We start from the raw sequence: 27,792 nt of genomic DNA, 5'->3' as shown, positions 1-27,792 counted from the left end.
CATGTCCCTTTGGTGTCCGTATTAACGGGGTTCCACTGTATTTTAAAAAAACTGAAAAACAGAAAAAATTAAGATATCATTTCTTCCATATTTTCTGTTAATATGTATTTTGCCTGAGGGAGGTATACGTGACGAAGCAAAACCATTTGTCTTAATACAAAATAAAACAATGAAAATGATACTAGTTATATGTTAAAAACTGTCAACAAGTGAAATCGCCAATATTCAGTTTCAACTACAAATTTTGGTCAAAGCGTAACACCTGTGCAAGAAAACCTAGTTGGACTATGTTCAATAACACATCTTTCTATTTTAGACAAAGTTCTTTCGCCCATGTTTGTAACTGGGACGATCGTAAGATTCGCGCAATCGAGAACGAATCTTATCTTTACAATGTTCTTTTCTCCATACCTATTATCATCACTGTTTTATCACCGGTGCCAGTGGCGGGGAATGCATTGATCCTGGCGGTAATTTGGAAGAAGAACTTTGCGAGAACACCATTCCATATTCTTGTAAGTGGATTAGCGCTCACGGATTTTTGTACAGGACTACTCTCCCAGCCTTTCTATGCTGCGGCCTCCTTCATGTGCTTGGCTAACCCCAGAGTTCCTGGCGACAAGGCGAAACTTATCACCATCTTAAAAACAACCGGCGAGTGTGGCTCCATCTTCTTTCTTGCCCTCACGGTTCTTCTTATAACACTGATGTCTGTTGAACGATGGCTTCACATGTCGACTAGACGATCCCTCCTCACATCGTGTCGGGGATATTCCGTTATGATCGTACTGTCACTCATTCCCGTCTCCACAATTGTTTTTCGTGTTTTGGAAAATGAGAGTCGGAAATACAAATATTACAGGAGATTTGCAATTATTGCATCCTCGTTCACTTGCTATCTTACCACCTCATTTGCCTATTTTAAAGTTTACCGAATCATTCGTTGTCACCAACAGCGAGTCCAAGCAACTTCTCACAACATTGGTCGACAGGCAATAGACTTGGCGAAATACAAGAAATCTGTGGCCTCGATGGTGAATATTTTCTTACTATTTACTGTGTGTTTCTTGCCTTATATCATATTTAGTGGGGTGTATCTAAGCATGCAGGATAGGTTAGAAGTGTACGCCGCCTTAAAAGCGTCTATAGCGCTTACACTTTTGTCTTCTTCACTCAACCCTGCGCTTTACCTCTGGAGAATGAAGGATATTTACAATGGAGCGAAAAACATATTTTGCAGGGGTGGTTAATGAAACTGTCGGTGGAAGAGTGTCTCATAGGTACCGGAGATTACTCCGGGTTTTGTAGAGCGCGTAAGAGTATTTCTTCTTCAAAATGGATAGTGATGCTACCCAGTTCATCGCAGGCTGTGGAGAGGGTCTGTGAGAATAAATTACATTGTACATAATTCGGACCTCGTCCAGCACGCCAAATGAAAACAGTAGGGACTTAAAGTAAATTTAAACTTTACCTGCGAATCTCTCATTAAATCTTTTGTTTAGTGACGTTCCTGTTGACTTTGCCGTCATGGTTTTCTCAAACCATCGACGTGGTCTACGTTCTCAAACGCCAAGGACGACCAAGCCTCGGTTTTAGAAGGCAAATTGCAAATTTTATCATGAACAAATTACCGAAAACACTGTTTGTCACGGTCAACTTGATGTACGTCGTCAAGAAAGATTATGATTCGTTTACACTCATCATAGACACAATTGGCGTCAGTAGTGCCATCTACTTTATTGAAGCCACGGTTCTTCTCATAACACTGATGTCCAGTGAACGTTGGCTGTACCTGTCTCGACGATCCCTGGTTACATCGCAGCGTGGATGTCTCACTGTTCTCACAATATTGATCGTCCGACTCCTACAGTTGTTTTGCGGGTTTTACCTAATGATAAACACAGCTACAGAAATAGGATGAGGCTAGCAATTATTGCCGTCATGCTCACTTGCTATCTCACCACGTCTTTTGCCCATTTTAAAGTTTACCGAATCATTCGTCATCACCAACAACAAGTGCAAGCAAACGAAGCATCGCAGAATTATGCTCAGCAAGCAATAAACCTGGCAAAATACAGGCAATCTGTCACCACGATGCTATTTATCATAGCATTACTTTCTTTTTGTTTCATTCCGTATGTGTGTAAAACAATAAAAATGCAAGCAATTCCCACTGGAAATAGTGCCATGTAATCTAACTATTTTGAATGTAGTATCTACTTCAATAATTTGTAGCCGATTCTTGGTAGGATGCCTTGGTACATTCATGTTCTGCGAACACCGTTCAGCTGTTCAGCTGCGTTGTCCAGCAACTCGTTTGTTTACTCGGGGGTGTCAATCGAGAAAATGAAGTAAAAATTGAAATCTAGATTTTGGAAGCGCACTTTTTGGAATTAATCGCGTTAGACTCCTTAACTTATTTTCAGTCTCCTGTCCAATTTTTCAGTCAAACCTTGCCCTTTTTACTGACCTTTTCAAGGAGTTTGATACCCAATTAAAGAAAAGATTCCATACAATAGGAGCGGCACCTCGTTAGAGGATGTTTGTACCAGGAGCACGTCCAGTTAATGAGATGGATAGTTTTAATTGGAAATCCCGCCCAGGAAGCTGGGAGTTTGCAAACCTATTTCTTGTAACACTTATGTTGTATGAAATATTTAACAACAATTTTTATCTTTTAACTTAGTGTTATCCTAAACGTTTAATCGGTAAGAACGAAGATTGTACCTGACTTTTATATTGCTCACGTTACCTTATATAGGTCAACCACTTAAGAATAGTTGGTTAAAATCAAGGTAGAAAATGTTTTAGTCAACCTCGATAACCTCGAAGGAAAATATGCTAAGTAGCTTGGTGCGCAGTCGCAATAGAACCTTATTCGAACTGCGCATGACATTACGTTAGCCTAATTGACAGATTGACATTGATTTGATGGATGACGTGGTTGTCCCTTTAAAAGAAACGTGACGAGTTAGCTCCTTGTAGCTGTAGTAATTGCTGTAACCAGTCAAGAGTAGCAGTAAGAGAACGTTGTGAGTATTGTACCGAAGTCATCAATAGCGGAAATAAAAAGAGAAGCAACCTAACAAAGAGTGTTGGAGCGATCAGCTAATTTCCCCAAAGGTCGCTTCAACATGTAGTTTCTAGTGGAATCATGGTAAGTCTAGACCAGACACGTCCAGAAATATATATAGCCGATAGCGTGTCCACTATACTCATATTTTTGTCGTCGCTCAATCCAAGCCTCCACCTGTGAAGAATGGAGGATATTCGCCGTGGGGTGAAACAGCTATTGTGTAGGGGAACTTAGAGAAAATATCAAAAATATCTTTTATCTCGAATGTGGTTTATCTGGAAATGCACAACATGGGTTAGGTTTTCTTGACAGAGTTTATACATTTAGGAACAATTTAATAATAATAATAATAATAATAATAATAATAATAATAATAATAATAATAATGGCATTTCGGGCAGTATATCCACCGGGTGGCTCTTCGCCTGCCCGATGCTAACTAAATTTACAATTGTAAAAAGGCTAAAAGATATCAAAAATTTATATCTATATGTAAACGAGATAAAATTGTGTTTTAAGAAATGCTAAAATAAATAAATGAATAAATAAATAATTAAAATTATGCCAGATGTTCTAAAGCTCTCTTAAAACTAATGTTTTTGGTGTCTTTGCAAAATTTAATATAGTCTTGGCAACACCTCACGTTGCTGGGCAACGTATTAAATAAACTTGCAGTCTGGCCCTGTAGAGTATTATTAATTAAAGATCTCTCTAACTGAATGCTGTTACTAGATCTTAAGCATCTTTCGTGTTGAAATACATTAAGTTTCAGATAACTTGGCCAATATGGGTTGTGAAGGGCTTTGTGAGTTGCCTTAAGTAGGTTCCATTCGCGTTGTTCCTTTACGGGAAGCCATTTGAGTTTCGTAAGGATGTCTTCGGATGACACAAATCTACCAAGCACAAAACTAGCTGTCGCCTTTTGTACTCTCTGGAGACGTTTCATTAAATAATCCGGGAGTGAGTGGTATACTATGTCATTATAATATAGCTTGCTTAGAACCAGTGCCTGTGCCAAATTCTTTTTGATATGGAAAGGCAGGATGTTCTCTAACTTCCTTAGGGTTGTTAGAGTAGCATAGCAGGACGCTGCTACTTGTCTGACATTTCCTTCCCAGTTCAGATGCTCATGGATGTGAGACCCCAATAATTTAGTGGTGGTCACTCGTTCCAAGCGGATGCTGTTGATTGTGATGTCGAACTTTTCAGTGTTTAAATGATGGACCTTTGATAACTGCGGAGTAGATAATAACATCAGCTTAGTCTTGGAAGGATTAATGACTAAGTTTGCTTCACGTGACCACGCTTCCAATTTGCCTATACTTGCAGAAAGTTCAGTTAGAGTTGATTGAAGATCTGCTGGTTTGCAGTGTGTGTACAATGTGGTATCATCAGCATATTGATGAAATTTAACTCCTCGTACATATGACTGAAGGTCAGCCACGTAGAGATTGAAAATGAGTGGCCCCATGATAGAACCTTGAGGTACGCCGAAACTCACCATACAAAGCTCTGACGTTTTGTCGTCGACTTGCACAAAGTGTTTCCTTTCTGTAAGATATTGGATCGTCCATTTAAGATATTCCTTGGAAAAGCCCAACAGGCTAAGCTTTTCAAGAACAGTCTTGTACTTGATGGTATCAAACGCCTTAGAGAAATCGGCTAGTACCATGAGGGTAACTTCTCCTCACTTCATGGCGCGAATAATGTCATCTCTGATCCCTAATAGAACAGTAGTCGTTGAGTGTCCTTTCCTGAAGCCTGAGATATTCTCTTTTAACAGGAAGTGAGAATCAATGTAATCGATGACTTGGTGGTGTACGAGTCTTTCAAAAACTTTTGAAAGGACCGGAAGTATTGATATCGGTCTCATGTCTGATACACTGAAGGTAGGGCCACTGGTCTTAGGAATTGGGGTTATCCTCGCAACTTTCCAAGCGTCGGGAAATGTTGATGTGACAATACAGGAATTTATCACGTCTGTCAAAGGTCCTGCAATCAGGTCGGCTACAGGCTTTAGGAGCTTAGCTGGTATTTGGTCAGGTCCTGTCGATGTACCGGAACGAATTGATTTGATTTCCTTGAGGACCTCTTCATATTTAACGTGGCGCAAAGTGAATGATCTTTCCCCCATCAGGCATGGCTGCAAGCTATCAACAAAGTTCAGTAGGTCTTCTTTTGCGTCAACGTCTGCATTTCCGGTGGTGCGTTGGGCAACTTCTACAAAATGCTTGTTAAGCTCATTGACATCCAGACGTAAAGGCTGTGGACATGGATTCAAAATACGGTGTATAATACGCCAGACCTCTTTCGGTTTCGTTGATGATAATGCCGTATTGATGAACGATCGTTTCGCCTCTTTGATCGTTGTTTTCAGACGATTACGGACGTCGCGAAAAGCTTGCCAGGCATCGGGTGTTTTTAATGAGTGAGCCTTGTGTCTTAGTACATTTCTCTGATTTTGAAGACCTACAATTTCCTCATCATGTAACCAGGGAGCTGGTGGCCGTGTGACCTTTGTGCGTGTCAGTGGAGGGTGTCGCTCAATACAGTCAGAGATGAGTGTAGTAAACATCTCTAGCTTTTCTTCAGGATCATCTGTTGCCTGAATGACACTAAATGGAAGGGATGTAAAGTCGCGAATGAACTCTTCTTCCTTGAACCCACGCTCTTTTCGAATCATTTTAAACCTTGGAACAAAGCGCTCAGCACGAATGTTGAGGCACGCGTAAGGTGCATCATGGTCGCTCACATTTGAGCATGGAAGAACATCAACATGTGTAACACGCTTAGGATCATTTGAGATTATGTGATCAATCAAGGTCTCACTGTGAGGTGTAACTCTTGCTGGCTTTTGCACGTGCTGTGTTAGGTTAAACGTGTTCAATAAATCTGTATACTGTTTTGTCAACGGCGCATTTGGCTTCAGCACGTCAATATTTAAATCCCCAGTAACAAGCAATAAACCGTCCCACGAAGTTGACAGATCCGCCAACATGCTCTCCATTTGGGACATCCACTGCTGGGTATCTAGTATTCTTGTGGATCTGTATATGGTTCCCATTAATAAGTGACTATGTTTATTGCGTCCTTGAATTTCAAGCCACAAGTGTTCTAATTCAGGTTATCTTGATTCAATATCCTTACGCCTTTTGTACTTCACACTTTCTTTAATGTATGTACCAACGCCTCCACCTTTGATTTTATCTCTGTTCCTAAACTAATTAGCATAGCCAGGAATAGTTACATGGCTAAGTAGTTGTGGGTTGTCTTTGAGCCATGTTTCGCTAAGCATAATCACGTCAAAACCATATCTTTGAATGATGAGGAGTAGCTCGTCGAATGTTGATGTCATACACTGCGTGTTGATGTGCATAAAAGAAAGTTGTTTTTGTCTCGCAATGAGAGCATCGAAGTGGCGGTCGGAATTCCAATGCAAATCACTCGCAGCATCATCTGTCGTGTCCAAAGCGACTAGATCTTTTACTTTAAAGAAGGGAAGCTCAGATAATGTACAAGTACTACATGTCCAAATGCCAGGCTGGTTAACTTTGATGGTTTTATGGAAACTGGCGTTGCTCTTTACACAGCGAACACGAATTAAATCATAACACTTATCGCACTGAAGATGTTTATGGTTTCGCTGAACTGGCTTTGAGCACTTTGGGCATTTGACAGTAAATCCACTGTTTGGTTTTAGGTTGCTCTAAGACGTATCCAACGCGGGTCCAGGATGCGGATGAACGTCCCCACAAATTAGTATCGCTGAGGCAGTAACATTGAATGATGCGGTAGAGTTGTGATAGTAGAGTGGGCGACTCTTAAGCCATTTGCATTTCTTCGTGGTTGATGTCGGCGAATTTCGACTCCATTTGATAGGAGTTTCGATGAAACACCGATTACTTTCGATTGAATTCACCTTTAGGTCCGACTTGTAGGTAGAAATTTCAATATTCAGAGCCAAAAGATTAACTTCGGAGACTAGGAAGACGCGTCTTTCCATGACCACACCTTCACCTTCAACAATTTAACCAGATTGATTGATGAACAGAACAAACGGGTTCGTCATGTAGTGGAAATCCTTCTAGAAAGACGGTACTTCTATGTAGTAGGAATAAGTAAGAAACGTGAGGCGACGCAATGAACAGTTTGCTTGAACATTTTTTTTTTCTCAAAAGAATCAATTACCCCATGGTATTCCTTACGAACCCCACTAGAATTTAAACTGCATTTTCTTTGCGTTTTGTAATATCAGAGAGAAGACATTTTTAATTTTATAATTATGTTCGACAGACATCCGTCATCTTCAGTGCAACAGCTATTACAAACTGTTTAGAACTGTGTGATCATGATTGCTTTTTCAAAGCATGCATGGAAACAAGGCATCGATGTTCGAGAACTAAGACTTTTTCACCAAAGTCATACAAATACTTTTTGAACAGTTACAGTTAATATTATTCTAGGTCGTGAGATTAAATTCTGGAGTGATAACTTCATCGACTTTCACCTGTCATGACAGTCTCAATTGTATGTTATTTTGCTTTTCAACAACATGCCTCCTAGCATGATTTCTGTATGTTGCCCTTAGCAATCAGTTACCGGCTTCCACCTCCAGATAGTGATCGTGATCCCTCTTTTGTTGTTTTATTCAATTTTCGTACTTTTTCTTATAGTTTCCCTTTATCTCAGCTCAGTATCCGCAGAAAAATTAAAAATATATATAGAAATGTTCCCCATGTAATCACAAAGTAAACATTATTCTTGGAGTTGACTTAAGAATAACATTTTATATTTCCGATAAAGAACAGTTGTTTCTTGACCAAATGCTTCTGCGACTAGCACTGAAAATATGGTGAAGAGATATGACTTTATTAATGTTGTTTTGAATTATTTGTTTTTCCTATTGCAAGCCATTTTCATCAGTTCATATTTACCCTAAGAGACAGAAAGGGATAATTAATCATCGTACAGAGAAAGTGCCTTTGTAATCATTTTTCCTGTTGTATTGAGCGTGTTCAACTCATTTCCTTTGCGAAATTAATACTCTCGCTATCACGGAAAGAAAAGTAATGCTAATTGCCTTTCTTGAACGTTTTTCCAATTTTGCTGCTATTCTATATTGTCACGTAGTCCATTAATGGAACTTGGTTTAGGCCACTATTTGTTTTGTCAGGCGGAAATCTTAAGAGGTCTTTGTTTGCAGTTCATCAACTTGCCTGGTGAAACATTATTTTGTGTTCGTTGACATAACGAGAGTAAAATTTGTTCATTTTCATCAAGGTTGACCAAAGACGGGACATGTTCAGTAACGCGTCCACTCAGCAACAGGCGTTTTCCTTTTCTTGTAGCTCGATTGATGAAAACTGGAGAAATGCGTCTTTCTATTACACAGCTATTTTTTCGACTTCCGTATTAATTGCCGTTTCTTCACCGGTGGCAGTTTTTGGAAATGCACTCATCTTGGCGGCAATTTGGAAGAACACGTTTGTAAGAACACCATTCCATATCCTCCTGAGTGGATTAGTAATGGCAGATATGTGCACGGGACTCATTGCCCAGCCTTTCGTTGTTGCAGTCGATTTGATCATTTTAACACAACCTAAAGAGGTTTGCGACAATCCCAAATTGTTTTTGGCCCTATTAGGAATTGGTAATGGAAGTGCAACTTACTTTATTAGTATTACAATGGTCTTTATAACATTAATATCCATCGAACGATGGCTGCATATGAATCGTCGATCCTTGGTTACAGCCCATCGTGGCTACCTTACAATAGCCTTGGTTTTGGTTCTACCAGTACCCTTAGTTGCTGTACGGCTTTTTAGCGACGTAAAGTATGAAACTTATAGTCCTGATGTGTATACTACGACACTGGCCCTGATGCTCTTTTGTTTTGTTACCACGTCGTTTGCCTATTTCAAAGTTTACCAAATCATTCGGCATCATCAGCAGCAAGTCCATGACACGTCTCAAAACTTTGGTCAACCAGGAATAGATCTGGCAAAATACAAGAAATCTGTCGTGTCGATTCTTTACATTCTACTCCTATTTTCTGTCTGTTTCTTGCCTTTTGTTGTGTCCACTGTCATGTTTCTTTTTTGGGGGAGGAGTTTAGAGTTAGGTGTCGCCTTTGGTTTGTCTATGTTACTTTTATTCCTGTCCTCTGCACTCAATCCAAGTCTTTACCTTTGGAGGATGAATGATATTCGTAACGGAGTCAAGCAATTGTTTTGAGATTGCTACTTAAGAGCGAGGCTTCGATCTAAGTGAATTGCGCTCAGGTTATTTCCAACAAAGGACTCGGTGTCTTTCTCAAGAACGAAACAGCAGAAGAAGTAGATAAAACATAAATGAAACTAGTGCTCAACGCCTCTTATCTGAATGGTCGGACATGAAGATGTCCTTCAAACTCATGTACCACATGAAAACAGTACTACATGGAAGTACTGCTCAATAGCATTTTTTGAATTGTCACACACTGGGGTTCCATGCACAAGACTTAAAAGTTAGAACCACCAGGTGTAGCATAATAAACAGTACCACATAAAAGTAGTACTCTGTGGTTCCATTTATGTCAATTCCAATTCAATATTGGCGAAATGTTTTAAGATTCACCATTATTGATGTGGCTTCTATGCAACTGAACTGTGTTTCTTAAATCATTACATTCTAACAGTCCAAGCTAAAAAGAATTGTCTAGACGTCAGATCTTTTTTCAAGGGCCATTTAAGGACAGTTTAGTAATATTTCAGGATTTGTCTTCCTGAGAAACAGAAGTAAAGTCTGTACAATGTATTAGGTAGGGACACAAAATACAGAATACTCAAAACTCTTTTGAAGACAGGATTGCGAATCGAATAGCAATTTCTTGAATTCTCAATGAATACCCAAGTATTCGAAAATTTCTTAACAGGAATTACCGTCACGTTCTATATATTTTTCTTCGCTGGGATTTTCGGTTAAAGTGCCGCATTTCGAAATTTCGACAATTTTCAGATTTTTCAGAAACCCTCAAAGGAAATTTCCCTTCCATTTGCCCTCACTTTAAAAGTTTTTTGTTTGAAACTACTTGACTAGTACCACTTCATCGGCGCATTCAAATTGGATAGGTAAAATTTCAATTAGCGTATTTCTATTTTAACCTACGCTACAATCAGTTTAGTCGGAAAGCCTTGACGGAGGTAATTTATTACAGAGGTAATAATGTGAATACAATGAAGGAAATATAGACAGAAAAAGACAAATTTTCAGCAGCTGAACGCTGCAATACTTAATTCACACTATCTCGATCGATGTTAAACTATCAGGAAAAAGGATTTCGACCTGTATTCTGGCTCTAACTTCATCGACGTGCTCTAACAAAACAGACCATGTTCAATAGCATGGCTTTATATCCCAGACAAAGTTCTTTCTTGTGACTCGGTAGATGAAACTCGCGATGGCAACGGACCTTTACTGCTACAAACCTAATCTCTCATGTGCCATCATTATTGCTATTTTATTACCGGTTGCAGTGACGGGCAATTCGGTGATTTTAGCGGTAATCTGGAAGAAGACGTTTCCGAGAACACCATCCATATTATTTTTAGTGGATTTAGCGTTTACTGAATTGTGTCTGACAAGACTCATTGCTCAGCCACTGTGTGCCGCGATAGGCTTGGCGTACATTGTCAGCAGAGATTGCGATTCAATTATTAAGGCTATAGACACAACTGGCGTCAGTATTGCCATCTACTTTATTGCCCGCACAACAATTTGCCTCATAACACCTATGTCCGTTGAACGATGGCTGTACATGTCTCGATGATCCTTAGTCGCATCGTGTCGTGGTTGTCTCACTCTCATCATAATATTGCTCATTTCGATTCCTTCAGTTGTTTTTTCGTGTTTTAGCTTATGATTAACACAGCCATGGCAAAAGCACGAGAGTTGCAATTATTCCAACCATGCTCACTTGCTACCTAACCACGTCTTTGGCCTATTTAAAAGTTTACCGAATCATTCGTCATCACCAACAGCAAGTGGAAGCAAACGAAGCATCGCAGAGTTATGGACAGCAAGCAATAAACCTTGCAAATTACGAGATATCTGTCACAACGATGCTATTTATTACAGCATTACTTACTTTTTTTTTTTCATTCCATTTGTATTTTCCTGTGGAATCATAGTAAGTCTAGACCAGCTGCAGCGGAGAACAGAAACATATGCCGCCGAGAGCGCGACCGTCATACTCGTATTTTGGTGGTCTTCACTAACCCTGGCCTCAAATGAAATCAGTATTAATGTATTAATAATATAATCAGTATTATAATTAGTTTCTCCTTGACCTGCAAAGAACGGTGTTCTGAAATTCAAAGAACTTGGAAAAAAGTCAGTTTTGAATGTCAACTCTTCCCTTGCCTCGATTAGTTCTGGAACTAATTGCGGGGGCAAGCAATTCTTGTTACTATATGTAAGAAAATATAATAAAATAAAATAAAGTTGAAAATGAAATTGAATTAAAATTATTTGTTATTTTCTCATTGTATTACTTGGAAGGTTTATTTATTGCATAGTTTGTTGATATTCAACAAGTTTATATTTCAATAAGTTTAGGAAGCTCAATCAGCTAGGCTCTCTGTTCCACAAGTCGATATCAATAATTTGTCCAAGGCTTGAAGGGAATGGTGTTCTGAGATAAATTATAGTGAAATTTTTTTGGCTTCAAAAAGCCTGAAAAAGAGTAATTTTTGAATGTCAACCTTAAGATTGTTATTTTGTCAGCTATTGCTTTGAAGGTTATTTATAAACAAAATTTACTTTAAAAAGTGCATTTTGTTTATCTTTCAACATAATTAAAGCTCTACGCAAGAAGACAATTTATTTCACTTCTCATTGAGCTGAGCACATTCAATATCTCTATTACAACCTAAGCTACAATCAATTTAGTCGCTAAGCTGTGCGGGAGGTCATTTACTATAAAGGAAATATTATCTTCTCTAAGAGTAAATAAAATGAAAAAAAAAAAAAGGAAGAAAAGAAAAATTAATTTTCGGCAGGTGAATCCTTCCACATCCGATGGACAAAGAAGAGAAAAATTTCACCTGCCTCAATGAATTCACATTATCTCGACCGTCAGGAAAACCATCAGGAAAAAGGATTTCAATGAACTGCTAAAAACCCGTTCTTCTAGCTCCAGCTTAATCGACATACATTAACAAAACAGACCATGCTCAATAGCACGACTTTATATCCCAGACAAAGTTCTTTCTCTCCTTGTGACTCGCCAGATGAAAATAGCGATGGCAACGGACCTCTATGCTACAAACTTATTCTCTCGTGTGCCACCATTATTGCTATTTTATCACCGGTTGCAGTGACGGGCAATTTGGTGGTTTTGGCAACAATTTGGAAGAAGACGTTCGTGAGAACACCATTCCACATTCTGCTTAGTGGATTAGCGTTCACTGACTTGTGTACAGGACTCATTGCTCAGCCACTGTATGCCGCGGTAGCCTTGATGTACATTGTCAGGAAAGATTACGATTCAATTGTTAAGGCCATAGACACAACTGGCGTCAGTATTGCCATCTACTTTATTGCCACAACAATTCTCCTCATAACACTGATGTCCATTGAACGATGGCTGTACATGTCTCGACGATCCTTGGTTACGTCATGCCGCGGTTGTCTCACTGTTATTATAATATTGGTCATCCCGATCCCCTCAGTTGTTTTTCGTGTTTTAGCTAATGATAAACACAGCTATAGTAATACCATGAGAGTCGCAATCATTGCAACCATGCTCACTTGCTATCTTACCACATCTTTTGCCTATTTTAAAGTTTACCGAATCATTCGTCATCACCAACAGCAAGTGCAAGCAAACGAAGCATGGCATAATTATGGTCAGCAAGCAATAAACCTTGTAAAATACAAGAAATCTGTCACCACGATGCTTTTTATTATAGCGTCACTTTCTTTTTGTTTCATTCCTTTTGTCGTTTCTAGTGGAATTATAGTAAGTCTAGACCAGCCGAGAATAGAAACATATGTCGGTGATAGCGTGTCCGTGATCCTTTTATTTTTGTCGTCTGCACTCAACCCTGGACTCTACCTGTGGAGAATGGATGATATTCGCCATGGAGTGAAGCAACTATTGTGTAGGGGCACCTAGAGAAATCGTCCAAGAAATCTTTCATCTCGATGACATGGATCGCATGTATTCTTGAACAGTGCGGTTTATCTGGAAACGCACTGACCATGGATTAGGCTTTCTTAGTAGAGTTTATAAACAGTTTAACCGGACTGATTGATGAACAGGTCCTTAATTAATTTACAAGCAAACAGGCTCATGTAGTGGACATCCTTCTAAAAAGATGGTACTTCTATATCGTAAGTCACCAAACGAGAGGGGACGCAATAAACAGTTCGTTAAAGTTTATAAAATGGTGTGTTGACTGTACATATACTCTATGGAAATAAGCTCCTAAAATCTAGACTGAAATAACTATTTCTTCCAATATGGGATTTTCCCCAAAATATGCGCGTATGCATACGTGTTGCTCATCGTTAAAAAATAGGCTTTGACATTAAAAAAATGAATTTTTAGCAAAAAAGACGCCACATTTCTGATGTTGCATCAAGGTTTTATTTAGAAATTACCTTGTTCAACAGCCGCATGATGCTCACGTAAGAAGTGACCTGACATAACAACGAAGCTCGGTTGAACTTATTTTTTGCTAGGAGATTGAATTATCCCATGGTATTATGGACCTCTCTAGATAATTTCAATGAAGTTCGACAGACATCCGTCATCTTCAGTGCAGCAGTTATTGTAAGAATCTATTTAGAATTTTGTGGCCATGATTTCGCTCTCAAGCATGCATGCAAACACGTTATCGATATTCCAGAAAAAAAGGATGTTTCTCACCAAAGACATACAAATACCAATTTTAACACGCAGTTATAATATTACGTTTGATTGTCAGATTAAATTATGGAGTGCCAACTTCATCGATTTTCACTTGACACAACAGTATTCTAATTCATTGTATGTTTGTTTTCCTTTTCGACATCAGGGCGCCACCTTTAAAATGTAAATAAACGTGCTGTTAGCATGACTAATATATTTTATAAACTGGCACTGCAGCGGCGCGCCCAGTTTGAGCGTGACCTATCAGAAACCTTAGAAACGTTAATAAAAGAAAGAAATGTTCCTCATTGCACCGCAAAGAAAACATTTTTCTTGGAACTGACTTAAACATAGCATTTTATATTTTCCATAAAGAACAGTTGTTTCTTCACCACATGTTTCCTGACTTAGACTTAAAATGTGATAAAGAGATATGACTTTATTAATGTTGTTTTGAAATGATTGGTTTTCCTATTAAAAGCCATTTTCATCAGTTCATGTTTAGCCTAAGGGACAGAAAGGAATAATTAATCACCGTACAGAGAAAGCGCCTTTGTAATCATTTTTCCTGTTGTATTAAGCGAGTACAACTCATTTCCTTTGCGAAATTAGTACTCTCGCTATCACGGAAAGAAAACCAATACCAGTTGCCTTTGCTGAACGTTTGCTCCAATTTTGATGCCATTCTGTACTTTCACGTAGTTCATTAATGGAAACTCAGGCCTTTAAAGTCAAAATGGAAAGGACGCTCTCGACCAATTGAACTTAGATTAGGCCGCTGTTTGTTTTATCAGGCGGAAGTCTTACGAGGTCTTTGTTTGCAGTCCATTAACTTGCTTGCCTCAAACATTTGTATTCGTTGCCATAACGACGGAAAAATTTGTTCATTTAAACCGAGGTTTACCCATCACAACTGATTATCGACGTTTGTGACCAAAGACAGAACATGTTTAGTAACGCTTCCACTCAGCAGCAAGCGTTTCCTTTTTGTTACAGCTTGGTCAATGCTACAGCTATTCTTTCGACTTCCGTATGGAAATAGAAAACATCTGAAAAATTACTGGAAGTTGTGAGAAATAAAGTTAGAGACAGCCGCTTTTTTATTTTAAATTCCGGTGACTAAAACTTATCGCTGCCAATATTATGGTTATAGGATTTAAAATGACAGCCGTCATGGTAATGTATTTCTTGATTTCAGAATTATCTGTAAAGCACCAAACATCACTCAAAAGTAATGAATCAAAATCATAAAAATAATGCTAAAAGATGTACAAATGTAAAAATTACATTATTAAAGTCAAAGTTTGTTAATAGAAAGAAAATTCAAAATTTAAAATATGTATTGGAAACGTTGAAGTCCGAGTACAATGACATGTATTATTAAATTGTTCCCAAATAAAGTTGAGATTAATATAAAATAGTAGAGTTCAGCAGCTTTCTGTATGTAAAATCAGCCCGAACACTTTCCACTCTTTCCCCCTTTGGTCTGATTAGAGTGAAAGACGTGGCATGTAAAGGAGGTCGGTCACGGTGTTTTGGTCACATACAAAATAACCTTTAAATTGAAGGAAACCTGAAAATATTTGTTTACTAAGATGGAAATATACCAAAGAGATAATAATACAACATAAAGGAACAAAGATGGTTACGGATGGAGAAGATTAACACACATTTCAAGGCCAAACATTTCAAGATGCACAAATCGTGAAGTAGCTCCAGAAATTGGATAAAACATTTCGATTTTCGTAAAAGCCACACATTTTTTGGTGCGCTAATATCTGACAAACATTTTGGCCAAGTTTCGTTAAAATCCGATAAATCTACATACCCTATTGATCCCTTTGAATAGAGGTAATTCACGCAAAAATAAACCTCCAGTTTTCGGTCTCGAAAAAAATTCATAGTTTTCGTACCTCACTGAAGCAGTTGTCAACGCCGTCATGCCGCCAAACAATGAAACGGAACATAGAACTCCCCAGCGTGCTCGTGACAAAGAGGGCTATAGAAACACTTCCCGGGAATGAATGTGCAATGTTTATATTTACAGTATATTTTACATTGAGAATAGCAAAGTCTGCCATGAAGCATTCAACAGCTTATTAACTGAATCAGTAGATAAAATGGTAAAAAAGGAAAAGGGAAAAAAAAGGAACGATAGCCGAATAGCCTTAATCGGGCCTACTCGGCGAGCCGAGTCGAGTACGAACAATTATGCATTTAAAAAACTGGATGCTAATAAGGCAGTAAAGAAATATGACCTTCTAAAAGTAGGTAATTTGGGATGGTAGTTTTCTCTTCAAAATTTGGCAAAAGCGTCTGCCAGGCCCCACTCTGCCAGAACCTTCTATGCCAAATCGACATACATGAACTGAAAGACCCTTTGGAACAAAAACACACCATACAATTAATTAGTGGCTTTATTTGTTTCCCCTGAAAGTTTTGAACTAAAAGTCAGAGAACTAAACCAAATTGGATTTTGGAATATCTCACTAAGGCCAATTTCTGGAGCAATTTTCATCAAAATCGGCCGACCCACATTTCCAACCTCTGGAACCCTTTCTCAAACAATGCCCTTCATCCTCATTCATCCGGAGGACCTTCATAAATATGAAATAGTTAAATAATCAGAGGTGGCTGAATTACAAGTTCATGCTGGTACGAAAAGAATTAGTTTATCATATACAACGTTATATCTCACGAGGAAGGGGTACAAAGACAAAATTTATTAATTAGAAATTGTTTTAAACTTATAGGTATGCATTATACATGAGACATGTAATAATTAATTTTATTAAAGCTGTAATTAAATTCTGAACTGTAGGTTTAATAGACTGAGCCGCATACTAATTAAGTAAGTAAACCTTTAGTTTTTCAGGGTAACTATGTCAGCTCTATAAATATAACACTGCTATCAAAAGAAGTCCTGATAAAAATTAAAAAAAAAAAAAAATTATAAACCTTACAATATGCTAAAATTTCATACGTATAAATAGCAACTGAAACCTTAAGACAAATGTATACTTTCAGTTAACTGTAAAAAGCAAACTAAGTGAAAGGATAAAAGCAATATTGAATATAGGATAAACAGACTGTTAGTCACGAAAATAATTTATGATGTTATTATGGGAAGTAGTCCCTAATAGACTAAGCATAGAAGCCGCATCAGTGATTGTGAATCTTGAAATATTTCGCCTAAATTTAATAAATGTGATACTGTTTATTACGCTGTACGAGATGGTTCTAACTTTTAAGTCTGTACATGAAACCCTATAATGTGCGACCATACATAAGAAATCATGTTGTCCTGTTTATAATATTGGTCAAAGTTTTTTAAATCCTCTTCACGTAGTCCTATGCTTGAAAGAGATCCTTGTGTTCTACGATTCAAATAAAAGGTGTTGAGCATAAGTTTCAATTATGTTTTGACATATTGTGCTGTTGTGCTCTTGAGAGAGAAAAACTGAGTACGTCTGTTGGAATAACCTAGACCGCTGTGCAAGGCTGTGCGTAAACCTCTTATATCTAAGGTAAAGGTGGTAAAGTCTGCATACGTGCCAAATGGCCCATCAGGCCGGCGCTTGTCTCCGGTTTCTGTAGCATGAAGCGACTACGAGTATTTCTACTCCCACCTGGATGGGATGCTAGTCCATCGCAGGGTTGCCCTCTGCATTAAATTCCCCGCATCTATTTATACAATGTCCCCGGCCATGGCTCGAACCCGGACCACTCGATTCGGAGGCGAGCGCACTAACCATGATCGATCCCTCGCTCTTAAGTTAGAAGCAACCTCAAAACAACTGCTTGACTGCGTTACGAATATCATTCATCCTCCAAAGATAAAGGCCTGGATTGAGTGCAGAAGACAAGAATAAAAGCACCATGGACACACCAAAGGCGACTCCTATTTCTGGACTATCCCCCAAGAAAAGAAATATCCCAGTGGACACAACAAAAGGCAAGAAAGAGACAGAAAATAGCAGTAGAATGTATAGAATCGACACGACAGATTTCTTGTATTTTGCCAGATCTATGGCTGGTTGACCGAAATTCTGAGACGTCTCATGGACTTGCTTTTGGTGATGGCGGATAATTTGGTAAACTTTGAAATAGGCGAATGACGTGGTAACAAAACAAAAGAGCATCAGGGACAAAATCGTAGTATACACTCCACGCCTATAAGTTTCAGGCTTAACGTCGCCAAAAAGTCGTACAACAACTAAAGGTATTGGTAGGATCAAAACCGTGGCTACTGTAAAATAGCCACGATGGGCTGTAACCAAGGATCGACGATACATATGCAGCCATCGTTCGATGGATATCAGTGTTATAAAGAGAACTGTGATGGTAATGAGGTAAGTTGCACTTCCATTACCAATTCCTATTAGGGCAAAATGAAGTTTTGGATTGTCGCAAACTTCTTTAGGCCGTTTTAAGTAGATAAACGTGACTGCAACAATGAATGGCTGGGCAATGAGTCCAGTACACAAATCCGAAATCGCTAATCCACTCAGAAGGATATGGAATGGTGTTCTTACAAACGTCTTCTTACAAATTGCCGCCAAGATCAGTGCATTTCCCACAACTGCCACCGGTGAAGAAACGGCAATCACTAAAGCAGTCGAAAAGGTAGCTGCGTCGGAATATGATGCGCTTGTCCGGTTGTCATCGGCCGAGTTACAAGACAAGAAAAATGTTTGTTCTTGAGAAGAACCGTTGCTGGACATGTCTTGTTTTTGGTCGCGAGTGTCAGTAATCAGTTATGATGGATAAACCTCTGGGAAAATGAACAAATTCTACCATGGTTGTGGTAATTAACAAAAAATTTCATCAGGTAACCTGATGGACTGCAAACAAAGACCTCTTAAGGTTTCCGCCTGATGAAACAAATAGCGGCCTGAACCAATTTCACTTGTCACCCAACATGCAAATCAATATTAACCTATTGTTCGGTAAGGCTCCCTCCCTTATAGCTTTGTAATGAGCTACGTGACAGCATAGAATTGCAAAAATTTGGAACAAAGGTTCAGCAAAGTCAATTCCTACTATTTTTTCTTTTTCCGTGAGAGCAAACGGATTAATCTGGCAAAGGAAAATATAGCTCTGCTAGCTTAGCATAACAGGAAAACTGATTAAAAACGTTCTTTTTGTGCATGATGTTTAATGGCTCCTTTCTGTCCTCTAAGGTAAATACGACGACCAATCATCTAAGATGATGAAAATTGCACTGGGTATAAAAACCAAACATTTCAAAACAACATTAAAATAAAGTCATATCTCTTCGTCACATTTTCTCTCCTTCGTTTCCTAAATGTAAGTGCTCTGAACAAAAGAAATTCGCTTTGATTTTCATCGGTAGTAGCAGAAACAGATAGTTTAGAAACAACCCGTCCTTAGGGGAAACATAAAATGTGTATTTATATTTTGAGTCGTCTCTGAAAATAATTCTTTGTAGTTACATGAATAACAATTTTTATATTGTTTTTACGGATACTGAAAGAGTACGCTGAAATTCGATGCCCCGGAGCAATGTGTGTGGGATCATCATTCAAGGTAATCAAAGGGATAAGATTAAAAAGTAAGAAAATAAAATGAAACAAAAGCTTTGGCACCGCTCTCGAGTGGATATGCAGTTTACAAATGGTACACCAATCGACTGATGAGCTTGCCATTTGTACCAATGGTACGAATCGTAAAGCTCCTTTGACGAATGGTGACATTTGCCAGTGGCACGATTGGTGAGGGTTTTTTGACGATTCGTATCTGTTTTTGTATATTGAACATGCGCGAACAAAAGAGGGAATACGATCACCATCTCGACGAGGAAGCCGGTAAGTGATTTGTTAGGCAAAATGCATATGTACATGTTAACGGCAAATTAATTTACAGTTTTGAATTTTTAAGGCTTGTCACAGGTGCTATGGTGAGGAAATGGAAAATATACAGAATTGTTGAGACTTTTGTGACTTGCACGTCTTTGGTGCACGTCTTTGAATGAATTTCGATGAATTGTTCACATGCATGCTTTGAAAGTGCAATCATGGCCGAAAAATTCAAAACAGATTGAAATTAGCTTTACATTGGAGAAAACGTATGTCCGTCGAACCTGATTGCGAAAGTTTTTTTTTTGTAAAAAAAATGTCTTCTTTCCGAGGTGAAAAAACTCAGAGATAACACAATTTAATATAGCAGCCGTCTGCATTTTCATGATTAAATTTCAGACGTGTAATGATGTACATCAGGGAATCGATTGAGTACTAAGGCTGTACTTGTGAGAAAGGTTTTAACATACCTAAGGGAAAAAATAACAAAACAAGAAATACTGAAGCAATTTATTCAGTTTATTCGTTTTGGAAAACGGTTGAAATCGAGCTGTCATGCACTGCAAACAAAAAGAAGGGTGGAAAAAGTGGCAAAACGATGCTATTGCAAATACAGATTAAGTTACAATCAATCAAAAATAAAAAAAGACATCTGAAAAATTAATAGCAGTTGCAGGAAATGTATTTAGAGTCACCACTTTTGTTCAATTCCGGTATCTAATAATGCAATCAAGAAATGTTGCGGCCAATTTTGTAGCCTTAGGATTTTATCTTCATTTTGATTTTTTTCTTGATTTCGAAAACGTCAAAATTACTCAAAAGCGCTAAAGCAATGCTAAAAGACGAAACAATGGAAAAATAATATTAAAGTGAAATTTTGTTTATGAAAGAACATTAGAAATTTACATAAAAATGTGGCTTTTAAAATACAACTACCATGAAAACATCAAAGTTTGAGTACAATGAAATGTAATATCAATGTGTTCCCAAATAAAGTTCACATAATAAAATAGCAGAGTTTATCGGCTATCTGTTAAATATTGCAACATTAAGTTGTGGAACGTTAAAATCAGCTACTATGATAACTTTCTGTCCCCTCCCCCTTTGTTCTGAATAGGGGTAAAGGAGTTACGTTCAGTTCTTTTCAAGTTTGTCCTTGCGTTATCCTTCTTAATCTGTCATCGTCTTACGGTCTTCAGTTTACTATTATTGCTTTGATTATTTGTTTATTGTTATTATTTTGAGTTTCCTTCATCAGTTTTCAGCATACATTGTTACATCACAGCTCAAAATTCACCACGAAGCTTGGTTCGCGAGAAATTTCCTCAAACCTTTGGCGCTTTCGTGTTGTTGTGATGTGGATATTTCGTTTTATCTTTGCTTCTTCGGGAATTTTTCACGATAATATTTACAATTTGCATTTTAAAAGCGAGGCTTGGTGGTAAGATTAGCTAGTTTTATGTCTAGTGTCCCCAATAAGCACAACAGTGCTAAATACATTTGACACTTTTAAGGGCTATTTGGATTTATTTAAAAGTACTAATCTATACATCAGAATAATCAGAATCTCGGCATAGCTCCTTTGAGTTTTTCAATGCAGACAAAATACTTCTTTCCTGATCGGAATGACTGGAGATTGACTGATAACTTATTTTCTTGGGAATTTTATTAGTGTCAATACACTGCAAGAAGGAAGTAATTCAGAACAACAACTGAATAATTGAGTAATAGCACGATATATATTATACTTAATAATACTTATTAGAAAACAGTCCAAAGAAAATACCCATACTGATTGGTTAAAAATCGTGTTTCTATAACTCGATGGAAACACAGAACTAGCACGAGATGTTGACGTAATGATGGCGCGAGCAAAGACAATTTACATTTTGATAATCAAACTTTTTTTTTGAAAGTTTGGGAGAACTCGCAAAAGCTGTGGAAACACTCGCCTGCGGCTCTTGTTCCCACAGAATTTCTCGTTCTCCCAAACTTCCACCCGTGTTTCTACAACTCTGTAGAAACACGGTACATGTTTTCTATTTCTTAAATAATTGTTATGCTACGAGTATAAGAAAAAAGAAATATCTTTACCTAGAAAGAACCTTTAAGCTAAAAATGGGAAAAGCGTTTCAAAGACACTAACCATAAGTTGTAAAAAATCGTCTAGAAAGAGCAGTTTTGTCATTTCCGTAAGTTTGTTTTTCAAACTATCGGTTCAATATGATGCAGACTCAGCTAGTTTGAATTCGTGCATCATGAAGCAAAGACAAAATGAATTTATCAATTGTCAATGTCGCATCCAGTGCACTGACTGCTCTTGCAAACTGTCACCGCTACAACACAGGAATGAACCAATATCCGCTCGTGTTTACCAGCTTTCGCCGTGCCCCTGCAACATGCTTATGCCCATGTTCCAGGTGCTTCATGCACGCCCCCCGCAAAATGTCCCCTTGTGTGTGTGACCTCAAACCAAATGTTTATTCAGGGTTGTACTTATTATAGCAGAACCCATTTGAATTAATCAGAATCCAATGAAAACTGACATAAATCAATTTTAAAGATGTTCACGTGCACACTATAAATAAAAGTAAAGATTAGTTAATTTTTACAATACATAGAAAAATGCCGAGATTCGTTGTAGCGTCAGCGGAGAAAACCTCTTTATGACGCCCACCTATCAACGCAGGCTATTCCATATTTTGTCTCCAATACGGGATTTGCAAACAGAACGTTGAAACGCAGATGTTTTATTAGATAGAAGCCTTGAAAGGCCTTTGTTTACAGTCTATGCATCAATTTGGCTCACGAGACAGTTTTGTCCATTATTTCGTATTCTGTGGTAGTAAAATTTGCATTTTAACCTGCAAAGGAAGGTTCTATTTCGCCGAGGTTTACCCAGCAGATCTGATTGCCAACGCTCATGAACAAAGATAGGCAATGTTTAATAACACGCCCTCTCCAGAAAAGACTTTCTTGACAACTTGTGGCACAATCGGCGACAACAGGCTAAAAGATTTTTTCTCTTACGAAGTTGCTTTCTCGACCTCGATAGCAATTGCTGTTTTATCGCCAGTGGCAGTGACGGGAAATGCCTTGATTTTGGTGGTAATTTGGAAGAGAACGTTTGTGAGATCATCGTTCCACGTTCTTCTAAGCGGATTAGCGCTCACAGATTTGTGTACAGGACTCATCTCCCAGCCTTTCTTTGCCGCCGCCTATTTTACGTACTTTGCAACCCAAGAGGCAAATTGCCATAAGTTAAAGTTTGCTTTGACCCTGAGGACAATCGGCGCAGGCAGTGCCCTCTACTTCATTAGTTGCACAATTCTTCTTTTAGCAATCCTGTCCATTGAACGATGGCTGCACATGTCTCGACGTTCGCTGGTCACATCACGTGGTGGGCAGTATTTCACGGTGGTTTTACTGTTACTGGCACCGATTCCTGCGGTCGTTTTTCGTGTTTTGGCAACTGAAAGCCAGAAGTATGGAAATAAAATGAGTATTGCCATTGTAGCAATAATTCTCATTTGCTATCTGACCATGTCATTTGCCTACTTTAAAGTTTACCGAATTATCCGTCATCACCAACAGTTAGTCCAAGCGAACGAAGCATCCCAAAATTTTGGGCGACAAGCAATCGATCTGGCGAAATACAAGAAATCTATTGCCACGATCATATATATTCTCTTGCTATTTTCGTTTTGTTTTTTACCCTATGTTGTCTCTAGTGGGGTTTATATTAGTCTTCAGTTTAGCTCGGAAATATTTGTGGTTGATAGGGTGACAATGGTGGTTTTATTGTTGTCCCCTTCACTAAACCCAGGACTTTACCTTTGGAGAATGAATGATATTCGCAGTGGAGTTAAACAATTATTCTACAGTTACAGCTAGACAACACTTCAAACTACTGCCGTCTAGTTGCTGATTGCCAGATTGCTGAAATTCTATATGATTCGCAATGTATATTATCTGGGGATATTCAAGTACTATGACTTGACTTCCACGGTTTTCTACCTGCCAGAAAGTCGCCTGTAATCGGTAAAATGGGTCTTATTAATTTTATGGAACATATTTTTTGAAAGATTAGCAGTGGCAGGTCAATGTAAGTGACGAAAAGACAATACCTAGATGTACTGTAAGAAAAAATAAAGATTTATACTTAAATTTGATTAGTTTTAAAGAAATGATTAATTTTGAAGAATATATTATTTGAAAGCTTCGAAGGGACGGAATATAACAGGCGTCAATTTAAGTTACAGACAGACGATACCTATTATAAGAAGAAAAATAAACATTTATGCTTAGATGTGGTTCATTTTGATTAAAGAAATTATTTAGTTTGCAGAACATATTTGGACGCTTAGAGGGGGAGATATAGCAGGTTGTCATTCAAATTAGGGAAAGGCAATGCACATTATGAGAGGGAACGATAAAATGACGAACCCAAAGAGCCTCTGCATTGGAGGCTACGTTCAGATATTCTACCTGGCGAAAATTAGTTTTTTAATGACGTTTAGCAAGAAAGTTTGAAAAGTTAAATACGATTGGCAACTTTGTATGGAATTTCTGAAATAGAACTAATCTATTCTCAATACCCTTTGATACACGTGTACTGAGAACTAAACGACAGAAACAATATGATTATCCAAGGTGTAGATTACCATAGTCATAACACTCGCTCAAAGGACACTATTCGATGCATTAAATCAAGTAGTAACTGGGGTTTGTTCAGATCACTAAATAGTGCTTTACCCGATTGGAATGCCCTATGGACATAAAAAAAAAACTTCCTTTTAATTCTTTAGAATGTCGTTACTTGATAGGTTTAAATTTTAAAAGTGATTTTCAATTTGTACTTCCAGTTTTTATTAATACTTGGATTTGATTGTGATTAGTTTTAAATTTTTTACTCTAATTTTACCTTAGTTACTGAGGAACTCCCTGAAAACCACGCAATGTGACGGGAGCTTCCTCCATAAAGATTATTTATTTATTATTATTATTATTATTATTATTATTATTATTACTACTACTACTACTACTACTACTATTATTAGAACAATCGTAGAGATCACCATATTAAAGTAACACCGTCAGGTAGTTTTAAGCCTACCGTATGGCAATATACATAGCAAAAAACAGAAGGAGACAAAAATAAAATATAAAGTAATGGTGAGAAAATAGAGAACGTTTCTCAATTTTGATTAAAATGAAGTTACGGTTTGGAATCGTTTTGCGCCGTTGTTCAAGCGCTGAGTTTAACACAAGTGAAACTGCGGTTACAATCGTATCTTTAGCTGGCTGTTCTCGATTATATTATTTGAAAGATTTTCCATCATTTTTATCCTAGATGTAATTCAATTCAATTTTTCATTTTATTAACACTATGAAGGGTATTTGCATACATTTTAATTGGTAAAGTAATGAAAGTAGTAAACGTGAAAAAACCGTAAAGAAATAAAAATTCAGTGTGACCAAAGGTGACCAAAGTTGGACACATTCATGGGCAAGCGGGGGCCAAACGGCCTTAAAATCGGTCATTCAGGGCAAGTTTGCCCCCTTTGCATATTTTTGTACGAAACTTTGCACACTGCCTTGGATCGTTGTCTTGATCATTTCAATTGTAACAAAATGTCAAAATGTCATATTGTGATGTCATATTTGATGACGTCACAAAAAACGTGTCATACAAATTTTCTAATTTCAAACCACCAAATACATCATTTAAAAGAGTATGACTAGGGGACTATTATACTGAAAACCGTTCCTCGCCGGGACAAATATTTCTCGAGTTAGAGCAATTTAAAGAAATTTCAGTTTTCCCCGGAACCATTGTGCTCCTCTAAAGTCAACCCCCATGATTTTTTTTCTTCATTTTTCTTTGAGGAACTCTTAGAATTTGATAATAAAGAGTACTTAGTGCTGCTAAAAATCGTATCATTTTAACTTTTTTAGTCTTGGCCTCTTAAACAAGTTTTTGTTGTTTGAATAATTGATGACGTCACCTCTAATGACGTCAAAAATACGATTTGAGGTGTTTAGAAGGGCAGGAAAAACATTGATGGGCAATTTTTTGGATTACACTCATATAGTACAGTCAATATGCAACATAAGTGAGATTGCTTCCAGGAAAACACAAGGGGGAGTCCTCGGTTTTGGGCTGAGCATTCTCTAAAATTTAAAATGTCATATCTCCTTTAATTTTTGAGATATTGACAAACGGTTTTCAGCTTTTAACTACTGTTGCTTTGCTCTTTCTAAAGAAGTACAGAAAAAGCTGGAATTTAAAAACTTTTAATGAAGGTTATTGCATGACGTCATTAACTGTGACGTCATATTTTGATATTTGCTGTCAATTTTGTTGTCAAAAAAATAGACATTTGTCCTCTATTCACTTACCAAGTTTCGCGACGAGATATTTACTACATTTGAAATTATGCTGATATAACCAAAATTGGCGACACCTTAATAACCGTTATCAGGGCCGTTTCGCCCTAGCGTAGTAAATGGGAGTATAACAAATTAAGTGGCAGTCCCGCTAAAAGCGGTCCACTCGACTTCGGGACCAAAAATACTTTTCCTTCATTTTTTTGTCAGTGAAAAGGGTTTGACCCATATATATATATAAAAGCAATTTACTATTTTCCAATTCCTTATTTTCGCTTTGCTACGAGCCAAAATTGAATTTTGGCCGAACTGAGGTTGCCGACCGTGATCAGAAAGGTAAAATTCATCGATTTTGTGAAGCGTGCTACGTCGCCTAAAATGCAGCTCACGAAATTTCGATTTCATACGAATTTTAAGGTACATTCATTACTCTGACTGATGAAATATGGAAACTTTTCGAAAAATTCTCAGCTTACCAGCGAGGCTGGAAGACACCCTACTCCGAGGCCTTTGATCACCTACTAAAATTTAGCCAAATTTGACGGGGAAAATCTCAAAAGCTGGGTCTAAATGAAGCCTAAAAAGCACATCACAGTAAATTTCATACCTTAATAAACCGTTCTATAAGTTCAAACCGGTGGGTATCTCCTTGGATTGCACGCGAGAACAGATTAAAATCTGCCACAGTCAGTGTGTTTACACAGCTATCGCTCGTGTCAAAGCTCCTTTGCATAACCCTAGCACCCGGTGAAAATACATCTTCTTCCGTTCAGGGTTTATTTTCAGTTTACCAAGACGAAATGTCTTTGCATGGCAACAGCTAACCAAGAAAACAAAAACCCCAGTGGAGACAACAAAAGGCAAGAAACAGACAGAAAATAGCAGTAGAATGTATAGAATCGACACGACAGATTTCTTGTATTTTGCCAGATCTATTGCAATAAAGCAGCCGAAAAGGTAGCTGCGTCGGAATATGATGCGTTGATCCGGTTGTCGACGGCCGAGTTACAAGACAAGAAAAATGTTTGTTGTTGAGAGGAAACGTTGCTGAACATGTCTTGTTTTTGGTCACGAGTGTCAGTAATAAGTTATGATGGATAAACCTCTGGGAAAATGAACAAATTCTACTATCGTTGTGGTAATTAACAAAAAAATTCATCAGGCAAGCTGATGGACTGCAAACAAAGACCTCTTAAGGTTTCCGCCTGATGAAACAAATAGTGGCCTGAACCAATTTCACTTGTCACCCAACATGCAAATCAATATTAACCTATTGTTCGGTAAGGCTCCCTCCCTTATAGCTTTGTAATGAGCTACGTGACAGCACAGAATGGCAAAAATTTGCAACAAACGTTCAGCAAAGTCAATTCCTACTAGTTTTCTTTCCATGAGAGCAAATGGATTAATTTTGCAAAGGAAAATGTAGCTCGGCAGGCTTAGCTTAGCACAGCAGGAAAACTGATTAAAAACGTTCTTTTTGTGCATGATGTTTAATGGTTCCTTTCTGTCCTCTAAGGTAAATATGACGACCAATCATCTAAGATGATGAAAATTGCACTGAGTATAAAAACCAAACATTTCAAAACAACATTAAAATAAAGTCATATCTCTTC

The 27,792-nt window shown here is 37.9% G+C and overlaps 5 protein-coding genes across 5 annotated transcripts; 4 read left to right on the top strand and 1 right to left on the bottom strand.

Annotated features, from left to right (window-relative positions):
* Nucleotides 1-231: 231 nt before the first annotated feature.
* LOC149107355 (high-affinity lysophosphatidic acid receptor-like) lies at nt 232-3,643 on the top strand. Its single transcript, XM_089296911.1, has one exon. The coding sequence runs from the start codon at nt 288-290 to the stop codon at nt 1,248-1,250; it is 963 nt and encodes a 320-aa protein (XP_089153037.1). The 5' UTR covers nt 232-287; the 3' UTR covers nt 1,251-3,643.
* Nucleotides 3,644-8,138: 4,495 nt separating this feature from the next.
* On the top strand, nt 8,139-11,580 carry LOC149107354 (uncharacterized). Its single transcript, XM_089296912.1, has one exon. The coding sequence runs from the start codon at nt 8,375-8,377 to the stop codon at nt 9,308-9,310; it is 936 nt and encodes a 311-aa protein (XP_089153038.1). The 5' UTR covers nt 8,139-8,374; the 3' UTR covers nt 9,311-11,580.
* A 512-nt stretch (nt 11,581-12,092) lies between these two features.
* Nucleotides 12,093-14,066, top strand: LOC149107353 (uncharacterized). The gene has a single exon (XM_089296904.1). The coding sequence runs from the start codon at nt 12,285-12,287 to the stop codon at nt 13,230-13,232; it is 948 nt and encodes a 315-aa protein (XP_089153030.1). The 5' UTR covers nt 12,093-12,284; the 3' UTR covers nt 13,233-14,066.
* A 1,437-nt stretch (nt 14,067-15,503) lies between these two features.
* Nucleotides 15,504-19,056, bottom strand: LOC149107352 (uncharacterized). The gene has a single exon (XM_089296905.1). It carries the CDS (start codon nt 18,692-18,694, stop codon nt 17,759-17,761), a length of 936 nt encoding a protein of 311 aa, XP_089153031.1. The 5' UTR covers nt 18,695-19,056; the 3' UTR covers nt 15,504-17,758.
* A 3,263-nt stretch (nt 19,057-22,319) lies between these two features.
* LOC149107351 (high-affinity lysophosphatidic acid receptor-like) lies at nt 22,320-25,057 on the top strand. The gene has a single exon (XM_089296903.1). The coding sequence runs from the start codon at nt 22,730-22,732 to the stop codon at nt 23,681-23,683; it is 954 nt and encodes a 317-aa protein (XP_089153029.1). The 5' UTR covers nt 22,320-22,729; the 3' UTR covers nt 23,684-25,057.
* The last annotated feature ends 2,735 nt before the right edge of the window (nt 25,058-27,792 follow it).

This window comes from Orbicella faveolata, unplaced genomic scaffold (genome assembly GCF_042242905.1).
Source record: "Orbicella faveolata isolate gen_17 unplaced genomic scaffold, um_ofav_v1 contig_27, whole genome shotgun sequence".
In the NCBI taxonomy this organism is placed as follows: Eukaryota; Metazoa; Cnidaria; class Anthozoa; order Scleractinia; family Merulinidae; genus Orbicella; species Orbicella faveolata.
The sequence above is the reverse complement of the archived record's forward strand: the minus strand, read 5'-3'. Positions and strand labels throughout refer to the sequence as shown.